Source organism: Seriola aureovittata, chromosome 5 (genome assembly GCF_021018895.1).
Source record: "Seriola aureovittata isolate HTS-2021-v1 ecotype China chromosome 5, ASM2101889v1, whole genome shotgun sequence".
Lineage (NCBI taxonomy): Eukaryota > Metazoa > Chordata > Actinopteri > Carangiformes > Carangidae > Seriola > Seriola aureovittata.
In genome coordinates, this window is record NC_079368.1 from 10289005 (window position 1) to 10309301 (window position 20297).

The 20297-nt window shown below is 40.0% G+C and overlaps 2 protein-coding genes and 1 long non-coding RNA gene across 3 annotated transcripts; 1 reads left to right on the top strand and 2 right to left on the bottom strand.

The window, feature by feature from the left end:
* Positions 1-429: 429 nt before the first annotated feature.
* LOC130170202 (uncharacterized) lies at positions 430-5260 on the bottom strand. The gene is made up of 3 exons (XR_008827955.1): positions 4632-5260; positions 3564-4090; positions 430-3026 (listed from the first exon to the last, which is right to left on the bottom strand). It is a non-coding gene; the product is annotated as an uncharacterized LOC130170202 (long non-coding RNA).
* Positions 5261-10392: 5132 nt separating this feature from the next.
* On the top strand, positions 10393-13425 carry zgc:153044 (uncharacterized protein LOC751678 homolog). The gene is made up of 2 exons (XM_056376462.1): positions 10393-10633; positions 11226-13425. The coding sequence occupies exon 2, from the start codon at positions 12609-12611 to the stop codon at positions 13155-13157; it is 549 nt and encodes a 182-aa protein (XP_056232437.1). The 5' UTR covers positions 10393-10633; positions 11226-12608; the 3' UTR covers positions 13158-13425.
* A 445-nt stretch (positions 13426-13870) lies between these two features.
* Positions 13871-19607, bottom strand: tgoln2 (trans-golgi network protein 2). Its single transcript, XM_056376461.1, has 4 exons — positions 19398-19607; positions 16535-17646; positions 15832-15915; positions 13871-15727 (listed from the first exon to the last, which is right to left on the bottom strand). Exons 1-4 carry the CDS (start codon positions 19450-19452, stop codon positions 15722-15724), a joined length of 1257 nt encoding a protein of 418 aa, XP_056232436.1. The 5' UTR covers positions 19453-19607; the 3' UTR covers positions 13871-15721.
* Between the last annotated feature and the right edge of the window lie 690 nt (positions 19608-20297).

The following is a 20297-nucleotide window of genomic DNA, read 5'->3' on the forward strand; positions in this document are numbered from 1 at the left end:
TTGAAAGTATTGACTGTTGAATCTTTGAGAATGGATCAGGCAAAGCCCTCTCTCTCTCTCTCTCTCTCTCTCTGTGTGTGTGTGTAGGGATATTGTAGCTGGTCACAGGTGTTGTAAACAGCTACAGCAGGACTCTGCATGTGTTGAACATGCTGTGACATGTGAGTTGAGTTTTCCATGCTGTGACAATAATCGTGCTTCAGTATGATAACAGCAATCAAGAGAGTGAAGATGTTATTTAGAATAATGGCACTCCCGGAGTTGGCACTCCATATCGCCATAGAAATAAAGTACCTTGTAATTTCCTGCCTGGCGGTGCAGGATATTGCTTTACCTTTTGTTGTTGTTGAGGGCCAGTTGTTATCTTGGCTGCAGGGGATCTTTCGTATTAGACTTTTGTTGTTGGTGGCAATTTATCATGTACAACAATACAATCAAAACAGGTTTTATTTATATGTGAAAATTGTTTATTACAAAAGTATGTAGTGAAGACAATTGATAAATTCACAATAAGGTACAAAAATATCTGAGTACATTTAATTCATTTTCTTTACACTCATGATACATTCACACAGTTTATTGTCTGAAAGCTCAAGGGTGATAGCTGTTGCTTAATTGGTGGCTAAATTACTCTAATGAATATGAGAGAACAAAATCAGGTGGTCGCTCATCACATGTCACATTCTGTGCAAACACAAACTCACACACTTTTCTGTGCTCTCTCTCTCTCTCTTTCTCTCTCCCTCTCTCTCACACACACACACACACACACACAGACAGGCACATTCAACCATCATTGATTCTTATAAACTGAATTCAGTACATTCAATAAGTGATGCAACTCCTCAAAATCAGGGAGCTTCACTAATTCTGCCACTCAGAACAAAGTTAGTGATTAGTTAGTTATTGTTAGATTATTAGTTTATTAGTAGGTTAGTTTGTTAGTTTGCAGAGAGCTATTAAAAGCTCCTCATGTTAGTAACTGTTAATTGAAGTTTAGGAGATGTTAGTAGCTGGTCAAGGGAACAAAAGTGTCAAGCTTTATTATAAGGATGTTGCTGGTGGTCTTAGCAGGGAGGTTCACTGATAAAAAAAAAAAAGCACATTCTCATGACACTAAAGGATGTTTTGGATAAAAGCTTCTATATAATGTGATTTAATGAACATCACTGGTACCGTGAGGCATGCTTTGATCCAATTAAAGATTAACAAAGAAACATCAGGATTGAAATCGAGTTTCAGTCAGAGAGGACAGAGATGTTAGTAAGAGCAACAGGTGGGCCTTGTCAGCCTCACCACTGTTAGTAACAATACCATAAGGAGTTAGTAGTGGAGCGGAGGCTTGGCTTGGCTTGTGTCTCACTGCATTACCTGTGGTGACAACAAGCCAGGCACTCCCCTGCGAAGGTTGACCACACAGCGCACAGGCAGTTACAAAGCCATTCTCAAAATATGTGAATTTAGCCTGTGAAGTGTGACACAGTTTGGTAATATCATTTGGAATTTTTTCGGAGGATTTCTTTAAAGTATGTGGTCAACCCAGTTTAATATCAGCAGCTGTGTCTGCTCCTCTTTTCATCTTGTGGTTAATAACGTTTCCCGTCCCAAATCCTGAAACCCTTCTTGACATACTGACTTTAAAAATTTTTTCATTGATCTTTCTTCAGTGATTAATGTGAGGCGGTCGTTTCTGGAAGAAGGATTGCAGGATCATGAGAGAGGAGTGTGTACATTAGACTGCGGGCGTAAAGCAGCGGGTTAGTCAGTGTGTTAGAGAGATCCAGGCCAGCCATCAGCATTCAGAGTACAGGTTAGTAATCATCCGACTGTTAGCAGACATTAGTACTGTTAGATATTAGTGAGATTCTGTTAGTACAATCCAGACCTGGGTAAAAAAAAAGCTATTTGCACATAATTATTAGCATTTGCTGTAATTAGCTTAAGTATCAGATGATGGGGCTGTAAGCATCAGGACAGTTTAATTAATGCCAGCAGGCGTCATTTAGAAAAATACACACCATTCATTTCCAGCGCCATTCTTGTGATTATCTAAATCACAAGAATTCCCACCCAACTGGTACTTTAGTGAGGTTGTAACAAATGCTAACAATCATTTGAAAATATCTTTTTTTTTTTTTTATCCCTTTCTGGTACATCCAGTGGCTAAAAGATGAGCTTCAGGCATCTGAAAAGTATGCAGCTATAAGGAAATTACTGTAAAGCAGCTTGGACTTGAGGCCCATTACAAAAACGTTTCTATCAGACATACATAACAATACACATGCACATTTACAGGAGTGAACACACACATACACGCACACACACACAAATAGAGCACATGCATAAACACATGCACTCGCACAGACACACAAACACACCCACGCATAACAGTACTACTGTATATATTACATTAAAATAGTAGTATCAAGTCCAAATTAAGAGGTTTCAAGACAAACAAAAACATACTGTGTGAATTACACACCATCCTCACACACTTAAGCAGATGTTTTTTTTTTTTAACATTACAGGATTAAAATATTAGAGCTTTCCCATTATGGATGCTAGCTTTAGTGAGAAGTTAATACACAGGAGGACAGCATTGTTAAAACACCACCTCTGGTGAATTTAAAGTGTCCTCTACAGAGGAGGAAGTGACTGAAGAGTTAGACAGTGTAACCAAGGTAACAGAGTGAAGAGGTCACTGCACAGAACAGCTGAAGAAAGCAAGCGTGCCGTGTTCAATGGCTGAAGTGACAGTGTTTTTGATCAGTGAAGAAAACAAAAATTCAAGTGAGGGTGTGCTCACAGCTGGGGAGAAATACACACTACCCATGAAATACCTCTCTGCTACATCTTATCACGCTGACACTGACTACAAAGGAGTGGGTGGCATTTTTAACTCTTCACAGCTCTTTTCCCTGATACATAAAAGCGGCAGAAGTCGTCTCTCTGTGGGGAAACACTTGAACATGGATCCTCTTCTCCTGAAGGTCCAGGACAGCAATGATGGCACCACGCATCACTCACTGCAGGAGAAATGAGGCGACAGCTGTTACAGTGGTGAATGATGATGTGATTCACATTCCTGTTGACCTCCTTTACAAGAAATACTTTTAAGGACATATTTTTTTTCCGGTCTAACAAATAGGCAAACATTTTTTTTCCAGGATAATCCTGCATAATGTTGGATAAATAAATCTGGAAAGTAGATAATGCTAATCTGATTTGGTCATGGTCTCCACTCTTCGGTTGGTTTATCTCTCCTCTTAACCATAATCCTGGAAAGGAGAGTAGCATATAGCAGGAAATATGGCAGCGATTTAACACATAGCTAATCTCTCGTGTTTTATCTGTTCCCCATTTATCTGCACTCTCAGCCAGCACAGAGGCTTAACGCAGGGACACATACTGCATGTGGGCAAACGCAATATGAGATTCCATAAAAATGGGCTCTGCGGTTTGTATTCATCCTAACCTATATAATAAGTCACGGTGTAGAGTGTAAAGTGAATATGAGGGGAATAATAGTCACGGTGGTGTAAATCTACTGAGAGATGCTTTACCAGTCTGTGAAGGCAGCACAGCAGAGGGTGATGGTGCGATGCCGCCAGGTGTACAATGAGGTCCAGTGCGAGCCCCGATCTGCTTTTTCATCAGTGTAACTGGAGAAGAACACACGACACAAAGCAGCAGAAAAGTGGAACGCAACCCAACTGTCCTCCCAAGATCCCCCAGGGAACGCCTGTTCTTTCATTTCATTGTTTCTCCTTACTGCTTTTTATTTACAAGTGAATGAGAATGAAATAGACCCACTGCTAAAAGACATAAGTCACTTGAGATAGTGTAGGCTTCATTGATGTCAGTTATCTAACTGTGAGTGAGTAACGCTATTAAAGTCTCCACCAGATATTGTGTGCCAGTGAAAATGAACCTCCCTCACGATTTTAATAAAGGTAATCCAGCCTGTACACATAACCTGTCATGCTGTTGGTTCCCATTTGGATCCTCCCAGTGTCCTGACTGGTGACATGTCAGCAGCTCTGTAGATGAATCCAGTGCAATGTCCATGCAACACTGACCACAAGGTTACCTTAAAAAAAAGTAGACTGGTTAAGAGTGTGGAACACCGCTGATCATAAATCTATAGTTAACATCATTTTACATCACATTACTTTTTTTTTTTTTTAATGGCCCACTGTGTCCTATAAAAACGAATAGAAAAAATACATATAATCAGAACTTTATGGCATGTATACTGCTGCAGCTTATACTATAGATAGGCTACTGTCTCCTTACTATCTTAAAATGAAAGCGCATGTAGGCTATATTGTACTGTATATACTGTAGCACTGCCTACAGCAGCATCTTGGCCGAGATTAAACAAATCGTATTTCTAATCCTGCGTGTTTCCACCAGAAATAGTTTCTCTATAAATAAACATATTTTAATATTCATAAACCCTGCAAGGATGTCAGATTGAGGCAAGAAGACTAGGCCCTTCGCTGCAGGAAATTCAGTGAGCCAATGTTTATCTAAACAAAGAACAGAAAAACCCAACATAAACTAGTTTGATAAGCTCAATTAAAACGTTGATGTAAAAGAAGAGAATAATACGACCCATACGGTCATACCAGTCATCTCCAGGTTCATCACGTACATGTCCCGCAGCATCAAACGGTGAGAAAAGAGCATATCTTCTTGTTCTTCTTCCTTTTCCCCATGCTAAGGGCAGGCAGCCGAACCTACGAATACTTGTGTGCAGTGACTTCGCCCGCAGTGAAAACGCTGGTCGCCTCCCGGACCTACAACCTACGCACTAACATGAGCCGCGGCTGAGCGTCGTCTATATGGCTGCCGAGCTGAGACAAGCAGATGTGGGAGTGCCAACAACAGCTGCGCACTGACGGGAGTCCAGTCCACGGAAAACAGGATAAAGTGCAGACGGATGAAGCCCCGGGACAAAGGAAATGGATTGAACGTATTAAAGAGAACAGCGACGTCTTTAACTGAGCGAGACTGCACAGACTCGAGTTAATCAGTGGTCTCGCTCTCCAGCTGCTGCCACAGGTTTATGGTCTTTTGTATGCGCGCCCTTCATCCACCATCTGTGTTTCCTGGGCAACCGAGGACTGCCTGGAGGCATCGACACCACCAGCTGATACACAGCATCCACCTCAAACCAAAAACACTACAGAACTCTGCTAGAATTGTACTTAAAGGGTCATGCTGTAGCATAACTAATGTTTTTAACTGAATTATTAATTGTTTTATTGACGAACACCCACATGCATCTGTTCACAATGTGATGTATATGTAGATGTATATATTTCAACGTTTCATTGAGACGTTTGTTTACTGATGCTCCTGTGATAGTTCTGTAAATGTGGTTTTATGTTTGTTGTATATCAGGACTTTGTTGATTTGGGGCTTTTTTAATGAAATATGTGAAATAGATTAACAAGAATATAAACTAATAGAATGATGATGATACTTGATTTATTACTTATCAGAAAAATTATTATTATTTTCTGATGAGTGATAATTGATCAGCGATTTGTATGATGCATTTTTGAGCCTAAGGGTGGTGCTAGAGGAAAGGACATTGCAGTGAGATACTCACAGGATGTCTTGTGTATGGATGAGTAAATCATTATACAATACTGGTGTCATGTGATGAACATCAAAGTAAAGAAACCAAGAGATGTTTTAGAAAGCAACTTAACTTTTCGGCTAAAATCACCCTCTCATTACTGGAGCCAGTTTAATATCTGTTATCCTCTGGGCTCCATGAATCTCTTCTGCACAAAATTTCATGGTATTCCATTCAATATTTGTCCGGACCAAAGTGGTCAACCGACTGACCAAAAGATAATATAGCAAAAACTTACATAAAATACCACATATTATATTATTACAATATTGACTGAGCTATATAACTTTTAAATAAATGTTCCTATTATATAAAGTGGTCAACTGCATAAATCACAAATGAAGAATTTGTCTGTCCCTCGATTCTCAGATAAAAGAAAAAGGAGACTGAGGTCCTTTGGCGTGTGTGGGGCTCTCCTCAGGACCTTCTACGACTCTGTGGTGGCCTCAGCCATCTACTTCGCTGTGGTCTGCTGGAGAGGGGGCAGTACTGACAGCAATAGGCAGAGGCTCAACAAACTGATCCGGAAAGCGAGCTCTGTCCTGGGCTGCCCCCTAGACTCCATTGAGGAAGTAGGTGACAGGAGGATGTTAGCTAAGCTGACATCCATCATGAACAATAACTCTCACCCTCTGCATGACACTGTAGGGTCTCTGAGTAGCTTCTTCAGCAGCAGACTTTTACATCCTCGCTGTAAGAAGGAGAGGTTCCGCAGGTCCTTCATTCCAGCAGCTGTAAGACTCCACAACTCCTGCTCTTCCTGACCATGTGCAGACTTGCACTTTTTCATGTACATATCGTGTGTATTGTGTATATTGTATTTATTAGTGTATATTTGGTGTATTTTTGATGTATATTTCCATAGATGTTTATTCTATAGATGTTTATTTTCTGCTGTGGTAAATGAATTTCCCAGTTGTGGGATTAATAAAGTTAAATGTAATCTAATCTAAAAAAGTTGAATAGAATCTTTCTATAGTCTATGACATCATAATGGAGCATCAACAGACTGATGCCCTGTTACGATATCAGAACTGGTGAGTTTGCACTGAGCTGAAAACACTTCACTACAGACTAGTGTTGCCTGAAGATGTCACAATGAAGAAGTGGAACATTTTGGAAAACATTTGTTGCGGCAATATGCCATCAAATTCTCATTTCGCTAACTGCTTGACAGCAGATAAAACTGGTAAGGAGAACTCAACACATGTCACAGCGTATTCAACACATTCAGGGTCCTGCAGTAGCTGTTTACAACACCTGTGACCAGCTACAATACATCAACACACACACAAACACACACACACACACACACACACACACACACACACACACACACACACACACAGTGATAAGGAGTAACTAAGTACATTTACACAAGCACAGTACTTGTGCTTGTGTAAATGGGTGCTTGTACTATAAGCATCTAAATTCTCCTTTACTTTATATATTGATTCCACTACATTCCAGAAACTCCCCTAATTACATTAAATACAGTTGAAATATTACTTACTTTGCAGTTTAAAATGTGAGAATATACTTAGAGTAGAATTGTTTTTATTCTTAACATTTTCAATACAAGACTTTCTTGTAATTGAGTAATTTTATACTGTATATTGCTTCTTTCACTTAAGAAAATTATCTGAATACTGAAGACCAGTGTAGCATTCGATCATAGTTTTTCCCATTCAGTGTGTTTTGCTCTTCTCATTCTTTGGAACACCACTCACTGAAATGGACATGATGCCATATTCAGTATCTGACATAATATTCTCCAAATGTTAATTTACAGGAGCACAATGAATGCTTTAGTTAGATTTGTGCATTTTGTATTAATTGAATGACCCCTGCTGACTCCATGTTGTAACCATCACATGTTCTCCTTCTCTCTTCATGCACTGCTTCTCTGTCGGCGGTGACAGATAAAGAGCAGAAATCAGAAAGCTCGGAGGTGCTAATAAACGACATACTGTGCAGCAGCACAAGTCGCTACCTCATCACAGAATTCAACGGAGAGGGGCGTTTTGGCAAAGTGGCCAAAGGTATGAATATAAACAAATTACAGGACGTGGCTCTCAAGATCCTAAAAGCTGAGAAGACCGCTAGAAGAGAGGTAGTTTATTTATGTTTTTTTTCCCACAGTCTCTTGCTCATGATTTGTTTATTAATTTCTATACTATGTCACTTACAGGCACCTATGTCAATCTTTCCATTTTCTCCACAGATCAAAATGCTTGAAGTAGTGAGCATTCTTGACCCAGTCAAGAAGAATGTGGTTCAGTTCTTTGAGAAGTTCAAACACAAAGAACATACCTGCCTGGTGTTTGAACTGCTGGACAAGAGTCTTTTTCAACTGTTCAAAGAACGACACTGGAGGCCACTGTCTCCCAGTGCGATACGGCCAATAACACACCAGGTGAAGATGTTGTGGCTTTGATCAATCTATCAGCAAGTAATGGCAATATACTCATCCAGCTGAGAAAGAAATTACATACTGAAGGAACATAACTGTATTTCTTTTGTTTAAGACTGCACCCTGGTCAATGGTATCTTTAAGATCGTGTCCTTTCTCTCTGCAGTTGCTGACGGCCCTTGACGCCCTTAAGGGTATTGGTGTCATTCACTCGGACCTGAAGCCAGACAATATAATGCTGGCCAACCACCTGACTGAACCCTTCAGAGTGAAACTAATAGATTTTGGGCTGTCCTTCACTACCTTAAATAAGAAATGTGGGATGAGACTTCAGCCTCTGGGTTACAGGTAGGCTCAATTTGGAATTTCAGACATTGTGTCAATCTTCAGTACACATGCTGAGTTTGGTAATATACTTAATAGCTCTTGGGATTATTGCATGGTACACATAGGGCACCTGAAGTCACCCTGGGCCTCCCCATTTCCGAGGCCATAGACATGTGGGGTCTTGGCTGTGTGCTCGGGTTCTTGTACCTCGCTATACACCCATTTGCGATACACTGCGAGTACCAGTCAGTAAGTAACCAAATCTAGATTCAAAGGAGACACATTACCTTGTACACATTACATTCTGCCTAAGACACATGTCCAAACCCAACTGGGGCCTTGATGTAGGATTATGGCTGATGTGATTCTTTATATTCTCTCTCCAGATGAGAGGCATTGTAGACACACTGGGCCAGCCAGCTGACCACCTCCTCTGTGCTGGGAACTACACCCACAAATTTTTTAAGGTGAACAGGCAATCGAATAACTACAGATGGCGGATAAAGGTATTTTAACCTCGTTCAGCTGTTCACTATCTTTTATCTCCCAGTTAGACAACAACCCTTTTAAAACTTTTAGGAAGTAGTATCTGACCGGCATGTTTTGTTCCTGTAGACCCCAAGGGAATACCGGCTTGGCACCGGTATTGAACCCAAGAGATGGATGAGCCCTTTTAAAAGTCTGGATGACCTCATAACAGTATGCCGTCCATTTCATGACTGAAAAATAATTAATATGAATTTACAGAGAGACATGAAGCACTTAAACTGAACTGTCGCCTACTTTGTTTAAATATCAGCACAAACCAGGGATACAGGAATCCATCCCGCTGGAGGATCAAAGAGAATTTGTCAGCCTCCTGAAAAGCCTTCTACATACAGACCAAGAGAAGAGGATCACTCCAGAGAAGGCTCTCTCACACCGCTTTGTCAAAATGACCCATCTGGTGGATGAAAGACACACAAGCTTGTAGTAAGTGACTGAATCTTTTTGAGTAGGGTTTGATAGATACATGATTGGATTAATGGACAGATTTCTTTATTGATTGAGTGTTTTATTCAGTGTCAAGGATTCTTTAGCGAAAATGCTGGTCTGTCCAAAGGACAACTTGGACCAGGCCCTATCTCCTGATGGTAAGGCTGAAGGATCAGCTGTTCCTCGCTCCAATGATGGCGTTAAAAACATGCCTCACTCATCTGACGGAGCAGAAGCTGCTGCAGAAATAGATGCTACTGGCTCAGCTGTAGAGGATTCAGCTGTTAGCCAAGGTGCAGCCAGTCCAGCTGAGGGGACATCGGCCAACGGCGGGTCACCTGATGAGGGTCCACCTGGAGCCCGCTGAAGAGAATCCAGAAATTCTTTGGCTGGGCAATAAAGATCTGGTTTGGAATGAAAAATTTAAATAAAGAAATGTTGAATGTCTAATTCATATAGGCCAATTGTAAATGATGGTCACTGGAGTTTTTTGGAGTCACATGAGGCCAAGTGTGAATGGTTGTTAAATCTCCTGGGAAGGGATTAAAAGGACCTTGTAGGTGGGCGCTCTCTGTTGAGGGATGGTTTCTTTACTTTAAGATAGATAACGTCCTTCACTCCTCTTTCACACCATCTGTCTACTCCTATCCAAAATATGTACACTGTTGCTGTACATAATTGTGATTATTCATGTGTATTTTTCATGTGCCCCCCCACCCCACCCCAAATAGTTTTAGCCAGCCAGCCAAGAACAAATAACCATCAAGAAAAGCACAACTCATTATAGGTGTATGTAACCCAGCTCGAAATAATGGGTTAAAGAAAAATAAACAAATTTAAAAACTCATAAAGTTATAAATATTTGAATTATTGATTTGTTTTATGTTAATGTTTTATTTTCTGTTATTTGATATTATAGTTGTGACAATTTAGTTAAAATCAGTCATCCTTATCATTTCCACCCTTACCTGCCTTGATTGATTGATTAAGTCCAGGAGAGAGAGAGTGCGCGTGTGTGGGGGAAAGGGGAGGGGCTGTGACACAGTGATGAGAGGAAAGAGTCCACAGAGCGCCCTGTTGAGCCAGAGGTAATTGCTCCACATCACCGCGTTGAGTGTTATAAAAAAAAGTTTGGGGAGAGTGAAAACAAAGACATAACACTGGTGAAGTTGTGTATGTGTTGAGAGAAGTGGAGCAGTTTCGCAGCACGAGCCACGAATCGTGAGGAGTGCCGTTTTGTCCTGGTCCAGTACACTCCTCGTGTCTCGGTAAGCTAGCCTAGCTTTCAGGCTACTTGTCTAAGTGCTGTGTGCTAACAGTGAAATCGTCCTCATAACGAATTCAATTAGTACTGTGTTATGTAGGTGAATGTCAAATATCTGAAGGGGGACATATTTGATATCAAGTTCTGTGTAAAATTCATAATTTTACTTAAAAGAAAAACTGGTATTTATTTTAATTTATTTAATTTAATAATTTTACTTACTCACGTGTAAGAGGTATTTATGGTATATTGTTAACCAGTATTTTTCATAAAATGTAGTATGCTGCAGATTTTGTTATATGTTTACAATCAAAAGCTTTTGTTACTGTGTAATATGTTTTGTTTACTTAAATGTTGGTTAAGTTTAACCAGTTAAATTCATATTTTCATGTTTAATAATAACTAATAATTGAGATGTAGACTAGAAATTGAACTAGAAAATAACATAAGTTTCATAAATGTTGAATTACACTCAGTTTTATTTTGATGATATTTTCTATTAAAATGTGGTACCATTTAAGAGAACTATAACTGAAGAATTAGATTTAGATAGATAAGATAAACATACAGAAACTAAGCCTGTGTTGTAAATACAGGTCAGGTTCATGGATTTGATTGAGGAAACCTCAGAGAAGTCGTCCAACCACCCCGATAGATGGCGAGCCACCCAGTGAATCGCTAGGAATGCAGATCCACGATTCTGCCAGGGCATCTGGATTTACGCTTTGTCATGGTAGGATTGTGCCAGTCACCTGGACGGGTACCACATTGAACATACATTGACTTAGAGTGCACTCTGACTTGGAAACTTTGACAAACCAGACCGTCGTCTGATTTGGATTTGACTTTGCGCACATTATTGACTTGGTCATCTCACACTGACCTGGAACTGAAAAAAGTGTGAAAAGGTCACTTAAGGACAATTTAGTTTACTTTAAGGGGCCCAGTTTGTTATTTTTCATACCTGTGTAAATTGTGGTATTTTGCATTGTGAAGCACACTTAAGGTGCTCTTAATCAAACTCAGCTGTTGTGTGTGTTTATGGTTATTATGCTCTACACTTAGCTCCCGAATCTAGATCATTGCGCACCCAAGAGTGGGTTACATCTACAAAGTATGAATGAATGGGTGACGATACCTGATCATACAATCACTTGCATTTAGCAATAAACACATCCTGTTCTCCTCTATCCTTCCTCTTTTTTTGGATGTGATAAACATTATGCTGCTAACTTAATCGTCCATTTGCTGAGGAGAACTGCTTCTTGCTTCCACTCAAGCAAGTTACCAAAAATGACAGGGAGCAAGCTCATTCGTTACCTCGTAACTTTTGAGAAGAAAGTAACCAATTTAAATAAGCGATTGACATAATATTTATTTTTGTTAAAACGTGTTTTTGGTAACATTTCAATAAAGGCAATTCAATTATAAAAGACTGTGACTCATACTGCAAGTGTGTTGGGCTCCTGACAGCTACTACTGAACCAGGGACAGTTATGCAATTGTGTTGTTGTCATCAAAGGAGTGTACCTTAAGTGTGAATGTTGACCTGAGGAGTTGGCCCTCCTGTATTGAGCTATGTGTTTAAGGGTTGTTTAGTGTCACTCACATATTAGTTCCTGTATTCCTGTTGTTTGTCTTTTAGACTGAAACTGGTCCATGTGAAAAGTGGACGCCCTAACACAAGAAAAGCAAATAGTGTATGCAAGAGGTTTTGCCTGTTTTGTTTCCCTATAGCACTGAAGGTGTTTTATATTGTTACTTTAAGCAGGTAAATTCATTTTATAAATGAATATGTGTTTTTATTTCTTAATCAAATAAATGAGAACTGGAAAAAAAAAATGTCCAGCTGAGGGCGACAGCGTATGCGCTCATACAAGTTTGGCCTTCCTGAGCTGCCTTAGAAGTGTCAGTACCTCTCGCTGTCCAGACATCCGGGATATTTTCAACATTTAGCGGCGGTAAATTTCTTGCTGTCTATGCATCGGTCGGGTCTTGCGGGTCTCTCAGGCCTGTGTGAAGTCACTGATCATCTTTATCTGAGTAACGCCAGCGCGGCCAGTGATTCCGCTCAGGTGATTCGCCATGACATAACCTGCGTCATCAACGTTACCGAGACCAGGAGCCGCCGCCCTGCTCCTCCTCCCGGTGTGGAGTACATCCACATCCCGGTAGCAGACTCCCCGGTGACTCCTCTCGGAGATCACTTCGACGAGGTGGCAGATAAAATAAAGCTCGTTGCAGAGCGCGGAGGCCGCACTTTGGTGCACTGCAACGCCGGTGTGAGCCGCTCCGCCTCACTGTGCATGGCCTATCTGATGAAGCACCGCGGTGTGACTCTCCTGGAGGCCCACAGGGGGGTGAGGACCTGTCGACCCATAGTGAGGCCGAATAATGGCTTCTGGAAGCAGCTTATCCGGTATGAGATGGAGCTTCGAGGATGCAACTCTGTCCGAATGACCACCTCCTCCATTGGAGAGATACCAGACATTTATGAAGAGGAGGCCAGGAATATGATGCCGGTGTGAGGACCTTATCTTACTGCACTACTTGATGTGTGGGGGAGTGGGACATTGTTTCACAGTGGTGATATGTACAGTGGCATAACCATAAAATGATGTTTATTCATTGAAAGAAAAGTGTTTTCCCTCCTGACTTATTAGATAGATAGATAGATGCTTTACTTTTCCCCTAGGGGAAATTCATGTATTATGGGCAGAGTTGGAATTTAAAACACATTTACTCAAGCACTGTACTGTACTTTATACTATTAAGTAAATTTCAGAGGAAAATGTTGTACTTTTTACTTGACTACATTCATTTGACAACATAATTAGTTGGGACCCCTTGTTCAGTTTGAGATGGCTGAGTTAACTGTTACATCAAAGAGGGATTTCATTTCCAACTTAGGTGGTTTCATTAAATCACCGTTTGATGCTTAAAGAGAGAAAATTATTATAATATTAGACAAAAAAGATTCCTCATTAATCATCTCACCAACCATTAGATTTATCTTGTGACCCTTTGGATGATGACTACTTTTACTTTTTTTTTTACATTTAATGGTTTGAAGGATTTTGAATGCAATGCGTTTTATTTGCACTGGATTCTTTTTACACGGTCGCGTTGTTTGTTATCTTTTGCTTTTGCGTACAGTATCTGAATACGTCTTTTACCCCCGATCGTCAGGCCTCGAATCACTGAAGCAGCTGTGACAGTTAAGGAAAATTTGGGAATCCAATTCATCTGAGGCTGCAAAGTACAAAAAGCATTTATTTTAGAATCAATAGTCATCTGAATTGGTTTGGCAAAGAAACATTTGAAGGACAACAGTTCGTCTTTATGGACAGCCATTCCTAACAAAATGAAATAAATACTGTATACCAAATTATTTAGCTACAAGGTCATTAAACTTCTATATTGTAACTATGCTTTTTTCACTCGCGTTAAAAAAAAAAAACAAGAATTTTCTTTCCAGATCTCACAATAGAAATATATTTTTGGGACACAATATGGACTTTGATTTTGATTATATCTCTTTTCCTTTCTCTACAGACAGGGCTCTCCATGGATTATGACCCAGTAAAAATATATTAATTTATGAAACAGGCAAATACAACAGTCACACATTGAATCACAGTAAAAATCATTCACAATTTGGCACAAGTCTGTCATCTCTAAACATCAACACACACATCGACTCTAGAGGACAGTTTAAATCTAATGTATTAGTGGTCACATATCCCCAGACATTACTTTCCAATAGTGCACTCCCAACAGTGAAACCAACACAGTCGTTGGCCAGGTTCCTCTTACAAAATACTTTTTTGGTTAGATCAATCACAATTTCAGACTACAGTTTCAATGCAAAGCAACAAGTGATTAGTTAGAGGAATAACTGGTCACAGAGGTGCTGGGCAAACATAATAACTTGACTGACAGTTTACAAATAACCAACACTGTAACACGGTCAGCTACACCATGCAGGTTGCTTTGCATCATATTCACTCTGGATAAAACGAAGGACATTTACATGTGTACCCAACACATGTTACTTAGTTGTATTTGAATGGACTAGCTCAACATTTTGGGAGACATGCTTGTTCCCTTTCTTGCAGAGAGTGAGATGAGAAGATCAACACCACTCTTGTATTTGTGCGGCAACAATGAAGCTATCGCCAGTAGATGGCTAGTTTAGCTTAGCATAAATGCTCCAGCTCAAGAAATAGTCCAACACGTAGCCCCTTGTAAAACTGCAACATATCATTTTAACACTTGAGTTTTTGTATTTATTGAACAAAAGAAATATAAATGGTAATTCACAGACTTTAAAGGTGCTGGAAGGCAGATTTTGTGACCTTCTGACAGCATCTGGCTTGCTAAGCGGCAGTAGGCTGTTTTACTAACGACTATGAGAGTGTTGATCTTTTCATCCAAGTGTCAGCATTTTTCAATCTCTGCCTTTAAGAAGCTGAAGTGGGTGAGCACTGAGCAAGCATCTCATTCGGAAAAATAAAGGTTGCTATTACATTCATCTGGCCAACACCATATGGTTTTGAGCAGAAACCCCACTGTGATACTTTAGCACATCTAAATAAGAATCTGGATACATTTTAACTAACAGACATTTAAAACATCCACACAGAAACTCTACACAATCAGTATTTTACAAGGATTCAAATGGCTTCTTTAGGTACACAGTGCAATGACTAATGCACTGTACAAACAAGGCTGGAATCCAAACAGCTATTCTTTTCATCTGCTACTGAAATATCCTGAGTCAGGACCTTAGTCAGGTCAAATTACAAGATTGCTAAAAAGTGGAATAACGACACAAGTGCAAAAACAACATGCTTATTTAACCCTCACTGCATTTCACCAAGTCCCTCAATAAGGCAACAATTTAATCTGCATAGTCATGCAATAAGCATCTAAAGGTACAAAATACAACAATGTCCATTTAAATCAAGTTGAGATCAATGCAGAGGACACAAGAAAAAAAACTAATGCCTGTATCTACTCGCCCCCTTCTCACACAACCTAAAGTGTATTCAGCTGCTCCAGGCAATGGCTTCACGAAAACGACTTGAGATCACATCTGAAAGAAAATGTAGAGATTTCAAAACTCACAAAATAGTTAATGATTTTTAATTTAAAAAGAAAAAAGAGGGGGGGGGGGGGGGGGTTATATCAGCAACCTACATGTTGTTCCAGCTTCTGGTATTCTGTAGATTTAGGTCGACGTGTAGATCTGGATCTCTTTCCCTCCAAAACAAAGGCAATGATCTGGCGAGAGGAAAGAAAAGACAAACAGATATTGGTTTCAAATGGCTAGTCTGGTCTGTGTTTCAATACACTAATGAACAGGAGGCAGCAGAGTGGATTCATTTTTCTGTGTGCTCCATTATGCTCCACACAGCACTTGGCAATTAAAATCCTTCAAGTAAACATAAAAACAGCATCTCACAGAAATGGTTGGATATTTCTGGGAAAATTTTGCTGTGATTTTCTTGCTGAAACTTAGATGAGAAGATTTATACCACTGTCATATCAGCACAGTAAGTATGAAGCTACTACCAGAAGCCGGTTAGCTTTACTTAGCATAAAGCTGACCACGTCCCACATATTCAGTTGTAGACAAATGATGTGGAGTGAATTACATGTTTTCATGAATTTGACACTGCCAAGAGTTAAAATCATTCCATTACATAAAGTGGAGACCTGACTGCAAATAAAACAAAGGCCTATGACAGAGTTAGCACTGTTTCTTTTGGGTTTCATAAAACAAGAATGCAGAGACCACAACGGTTGACACACATACAATGTAAAATCAGGGTAAGTGGAAACACAGGAAGTATGCTTCAGTGTGGTCTGAATAAGAACAAAAGTTTCAGAGGTCAAGTACCTTCCGCTTGTTGTGGTAAGTGATGTAAAGCACTGCCACCAGCACAGCTGTAAAGACAAGGTAGGCAAAGAAATGACTGCTTTCTGTGTCGTCCTTCATTCCAGGTGCGTTATACTGATGACTTTCCTCCCCCATTTTCCCATCTCTGCTGTCCTCTTCTGGCTTCTTCTCTTCTGTTTTTTTCTCACTTTCGTCCTTTTTGTCTGTTTCTTTCTCATTAGCGACATCTTCTGCATTTTTCTCACTGACGTCTTTTTCTGTTTCCTCATTGCTGTTGTCTGTTGTTTTCTCATCGCCATCGTCTGTTGTTTTCTCATCGCTATCGTCTTTTGTTTTCTCATCGCCATTGTCTTTTGTTTTCTCATCGCCATTGTCTTTTGTTTTCTCATGGCCATCGTCTTTTGTTTTGTCATCACCGTTGCCTGCTGTTTTGTCATCACCGTTGCCTGCTGTTTTGTCATCACCGTTGCCTGCTGTTTTATCATCGCCGTTGTCTGGCGTTTTCTCGCCACCGTTTTCTGGCTTTTTCTCACCGCCGTTGTCCGGCGTTTTGTCATCGCTGTTGTCTGGTGTTTTGTCATGGCCGTCGTCTGGCGTTTTGTCATGGCCGTCGTCTTTTGTTTTGTCATGGTCGTTGTCTGGCGTTTTGTCGTCGCCGTTGTCTGGCGTTTTGTCGTCGCCGTTGTCTGGCGTTTTGTCGTCGCCGTTGTCTGGCGTTTTGTCATTGCTGTTGTCTTTTGTTTTGTCATCGCTGTTGTCTTTTGTTTTCCCGTTGCTGTTGTCTTTTGTTTTCTCATTGCTGTTGTCTGTTGTTTTCTCACTGCCGTTGTCTTTTGTTTTCTCATCGCTGTTGTCTGTTGTTTTCTCATTGCTGTTGTCTGCTGTTTTCTTACCGTCGTTTCCCAATTGTGCATTGCCTTCGCTAGCTGCCTGGATGGTTATGGACTTGTGATCACTGGTTTTCTTTTCCTTGGTCTCAGTGTCATCAGGCTCCTTCCCCTGACTGTTTTCTGAAGGTGTCATTGCTTGTTGATCGTTTGCTTCACCTGCACTAGGTTTTCTTTGGGTCGTCATGGTTGAATCTTGGCCCTTAGCTTTTTGTGTTGGAGCCCCTGTAAATAATAAAAAAAAAAATAAAAATAAATTTAAAAAAAGTTTTAACCAGCAGAACAAAGGCAATTTTGAATATTTGTCCCACCTTGTTAGTAATGTCCTCTGTCATGTTCTTGTCATCCTCGCCCCACTTGATTAAATTAGCTGAGATTATTTGATTATCTGATAAAATTATATGTTGTAAAAAGCATAACAAAAAGGCTGTAATATCAAGCCCAAAGTGGCAGGCTCAGCAAACAAACAGCTTGGAATTGCCTTTGAACCAAACAGCTAGTTTGGTATACAAGCAAATGAACAAATGACAGTAAAATTCATTATTATTATTATTATTACTATTATTAATTATTATTCTTTTGGCCATTTTTATGCCTTTATTGGACAGGGACTGTAGAGAGACGTCAGCTAATCAGAGGAGAGACACAATAGGAAAGGCATGCAACTAGACATGTTCCGATACCATTTTTTTTATTACTGTTGGGACTTCCCACTGTAACATTTTACGAACTTGCTGACATTCTCCGTTCCTTTCATGCAAAACAGTAGTTGCGTGTGACTGTACAGCACAACTTCCTGTCAAGGCTACTGATTTAGAGAATCCTCCTCTTTCACATGAAAATGCTCATAGCTGGATAGGTAAACCCAGAGTTAACCTGCTTCTTAGTACAGGCCTCAGGTTATGCAGAAGCCTGCACTACGACGCAGGTTCAACATACCTGGGATATATTTTTGTTATCTTGCTTAACTGAATCTAACATTGGCTGTCCTGGATAATATGTACTATGAAGCTGCTTATAAACTGTCTCAGTTAAATCCCCTATCCAACTACCAGCACGTTCATGTGAAAGAAGCAGAGTTGCTAATTATAAGCAACATCATCAGAACCATTAATAAAGTACTTACTATGATATGAGAAGAAACGCTGATACCTGCAGGTAATTTGCTATTTGCAACATCATAAAGTGATATTCAACGAGGTGAAATTTGAACAATATGATCACATGACAAGAATAAAAAGGAAACACTACAAATAATATCCAGTTATTAAATTCAGGCTAAGTTTACTAGTTAGTACTTTACCACTATTTACTACTCTAAATAAGTACATGAATTATCTTTACGTGAGACGGTTAATACTGCCAGAGAGGAGAGAAGAAAAGAAAAATGGTCTCTCCCCCCGTTTGTTATAAGTCGCTTTATTGTGAACTCTTGTTTCCGTCGGGATCGTGTAGGAATGATGACTCCGTTTTTCCAGTAATCTATCGATTGGTCAGCAGCTGGGCTGTAGACAGGTTTTGATCTGATCCTCTGAAGTTAATTTGCCCCGGAGCAGGTTAGCGGTTAAGCATGAGTTACCATGGTGATTTACCCCGGTAAGAAGTAAACCACTGTCTTAGGACTGAAAACCTCACATCCTGCTTCGTAGGTAACAAGCATCAGGAGGGACAATGTAAGGCTCAGTTAAATCAGATAACGAAAATATATCCAGGTATATATGTATGTATATATATGTATGCATGTATGTATGTATGTATGTATGTATATCCATTCAGTAAAGATTTTCATTCAACACAACACTGACGGTGAAAGTGACCTCTGTGATTAGTTTCACTTGTCTCAGAGTTGTTTTGTAATTTAACTGTCGAAGACAAGCTGCATTAGCAAACAGGGATTATGGAGAGAGTCCAACATTTCTCTGACAATGAGTCTGAAGGAGGCATAGAACAAAAAGACGATGCAAAACTCCCCTCACCTGTGACTAAGCAGCAACAGAGAGATACTGTGATTAGCAGGAAACCCGTCTTCATTGTGTCCGCACACCGGAGACAACACAAACTATCAAATATGTCCAGTCCGTCTCTGCTTATCGCTCACCACACAATCCGCGTTGACTAATGTGGTATGACAGGTTGGAAGATTTAAAGTCTTGTTCCTGCTTCCGTGTACAAACCAGCCCGTTCTTCTTCTGCAGATCAAACAAACAGAGATGAGGTTTACTGCCACCTACAGCTGGAGTGGTGCCATGACAGCTGCGCTGCCCATGGCGGCTGTCTTCAGCTCCTTAATTAACACCAAACTTTCTTCTTTTTTTTTTTTTTTTTTTTTTTTTTTTTTTTTTACTGATTTCAATTGAAGAAGTTGAAATTTGATATTAAAACAATCAACCTAAGTCAGATTCAAATGCCAACATTCACTGCCATTTATTAAAATATATTTAATTTCAGTTGTTTGGTGGTGCAGCTCTCACATCATAATCTAGAAAAAATATCACACACCGTTCGTAAAAAAATTCACTTCCACCCAAGTGTAACAAGGTGAAGTTATCCCTGACCCTGACACCCTGGATTCACCAGTTTAGCAACAAGAAATCACATGACCAGACACAACCAATCAGATTCCCTAATTTCAGCCCTCAGCTCTTGCAAATCAGTGAAATGTGTCAGGCAAATACAGTCATCCATGTGTCATCAAAATGCCGTTTGTACTGTTCAACCAGGATGTAAAGCCTCTCCTGCCCTTTTCAGTCATGGTCGTAGCGCATTCCCTTCACAAATGCCTGCACTTATCTATGTATATGGTAAAACAATGCATGTTTGCACACTTGAGCCAGTCAGCTTGACTTTTTTATGTCAGTGAATCTTGGTATAGACAG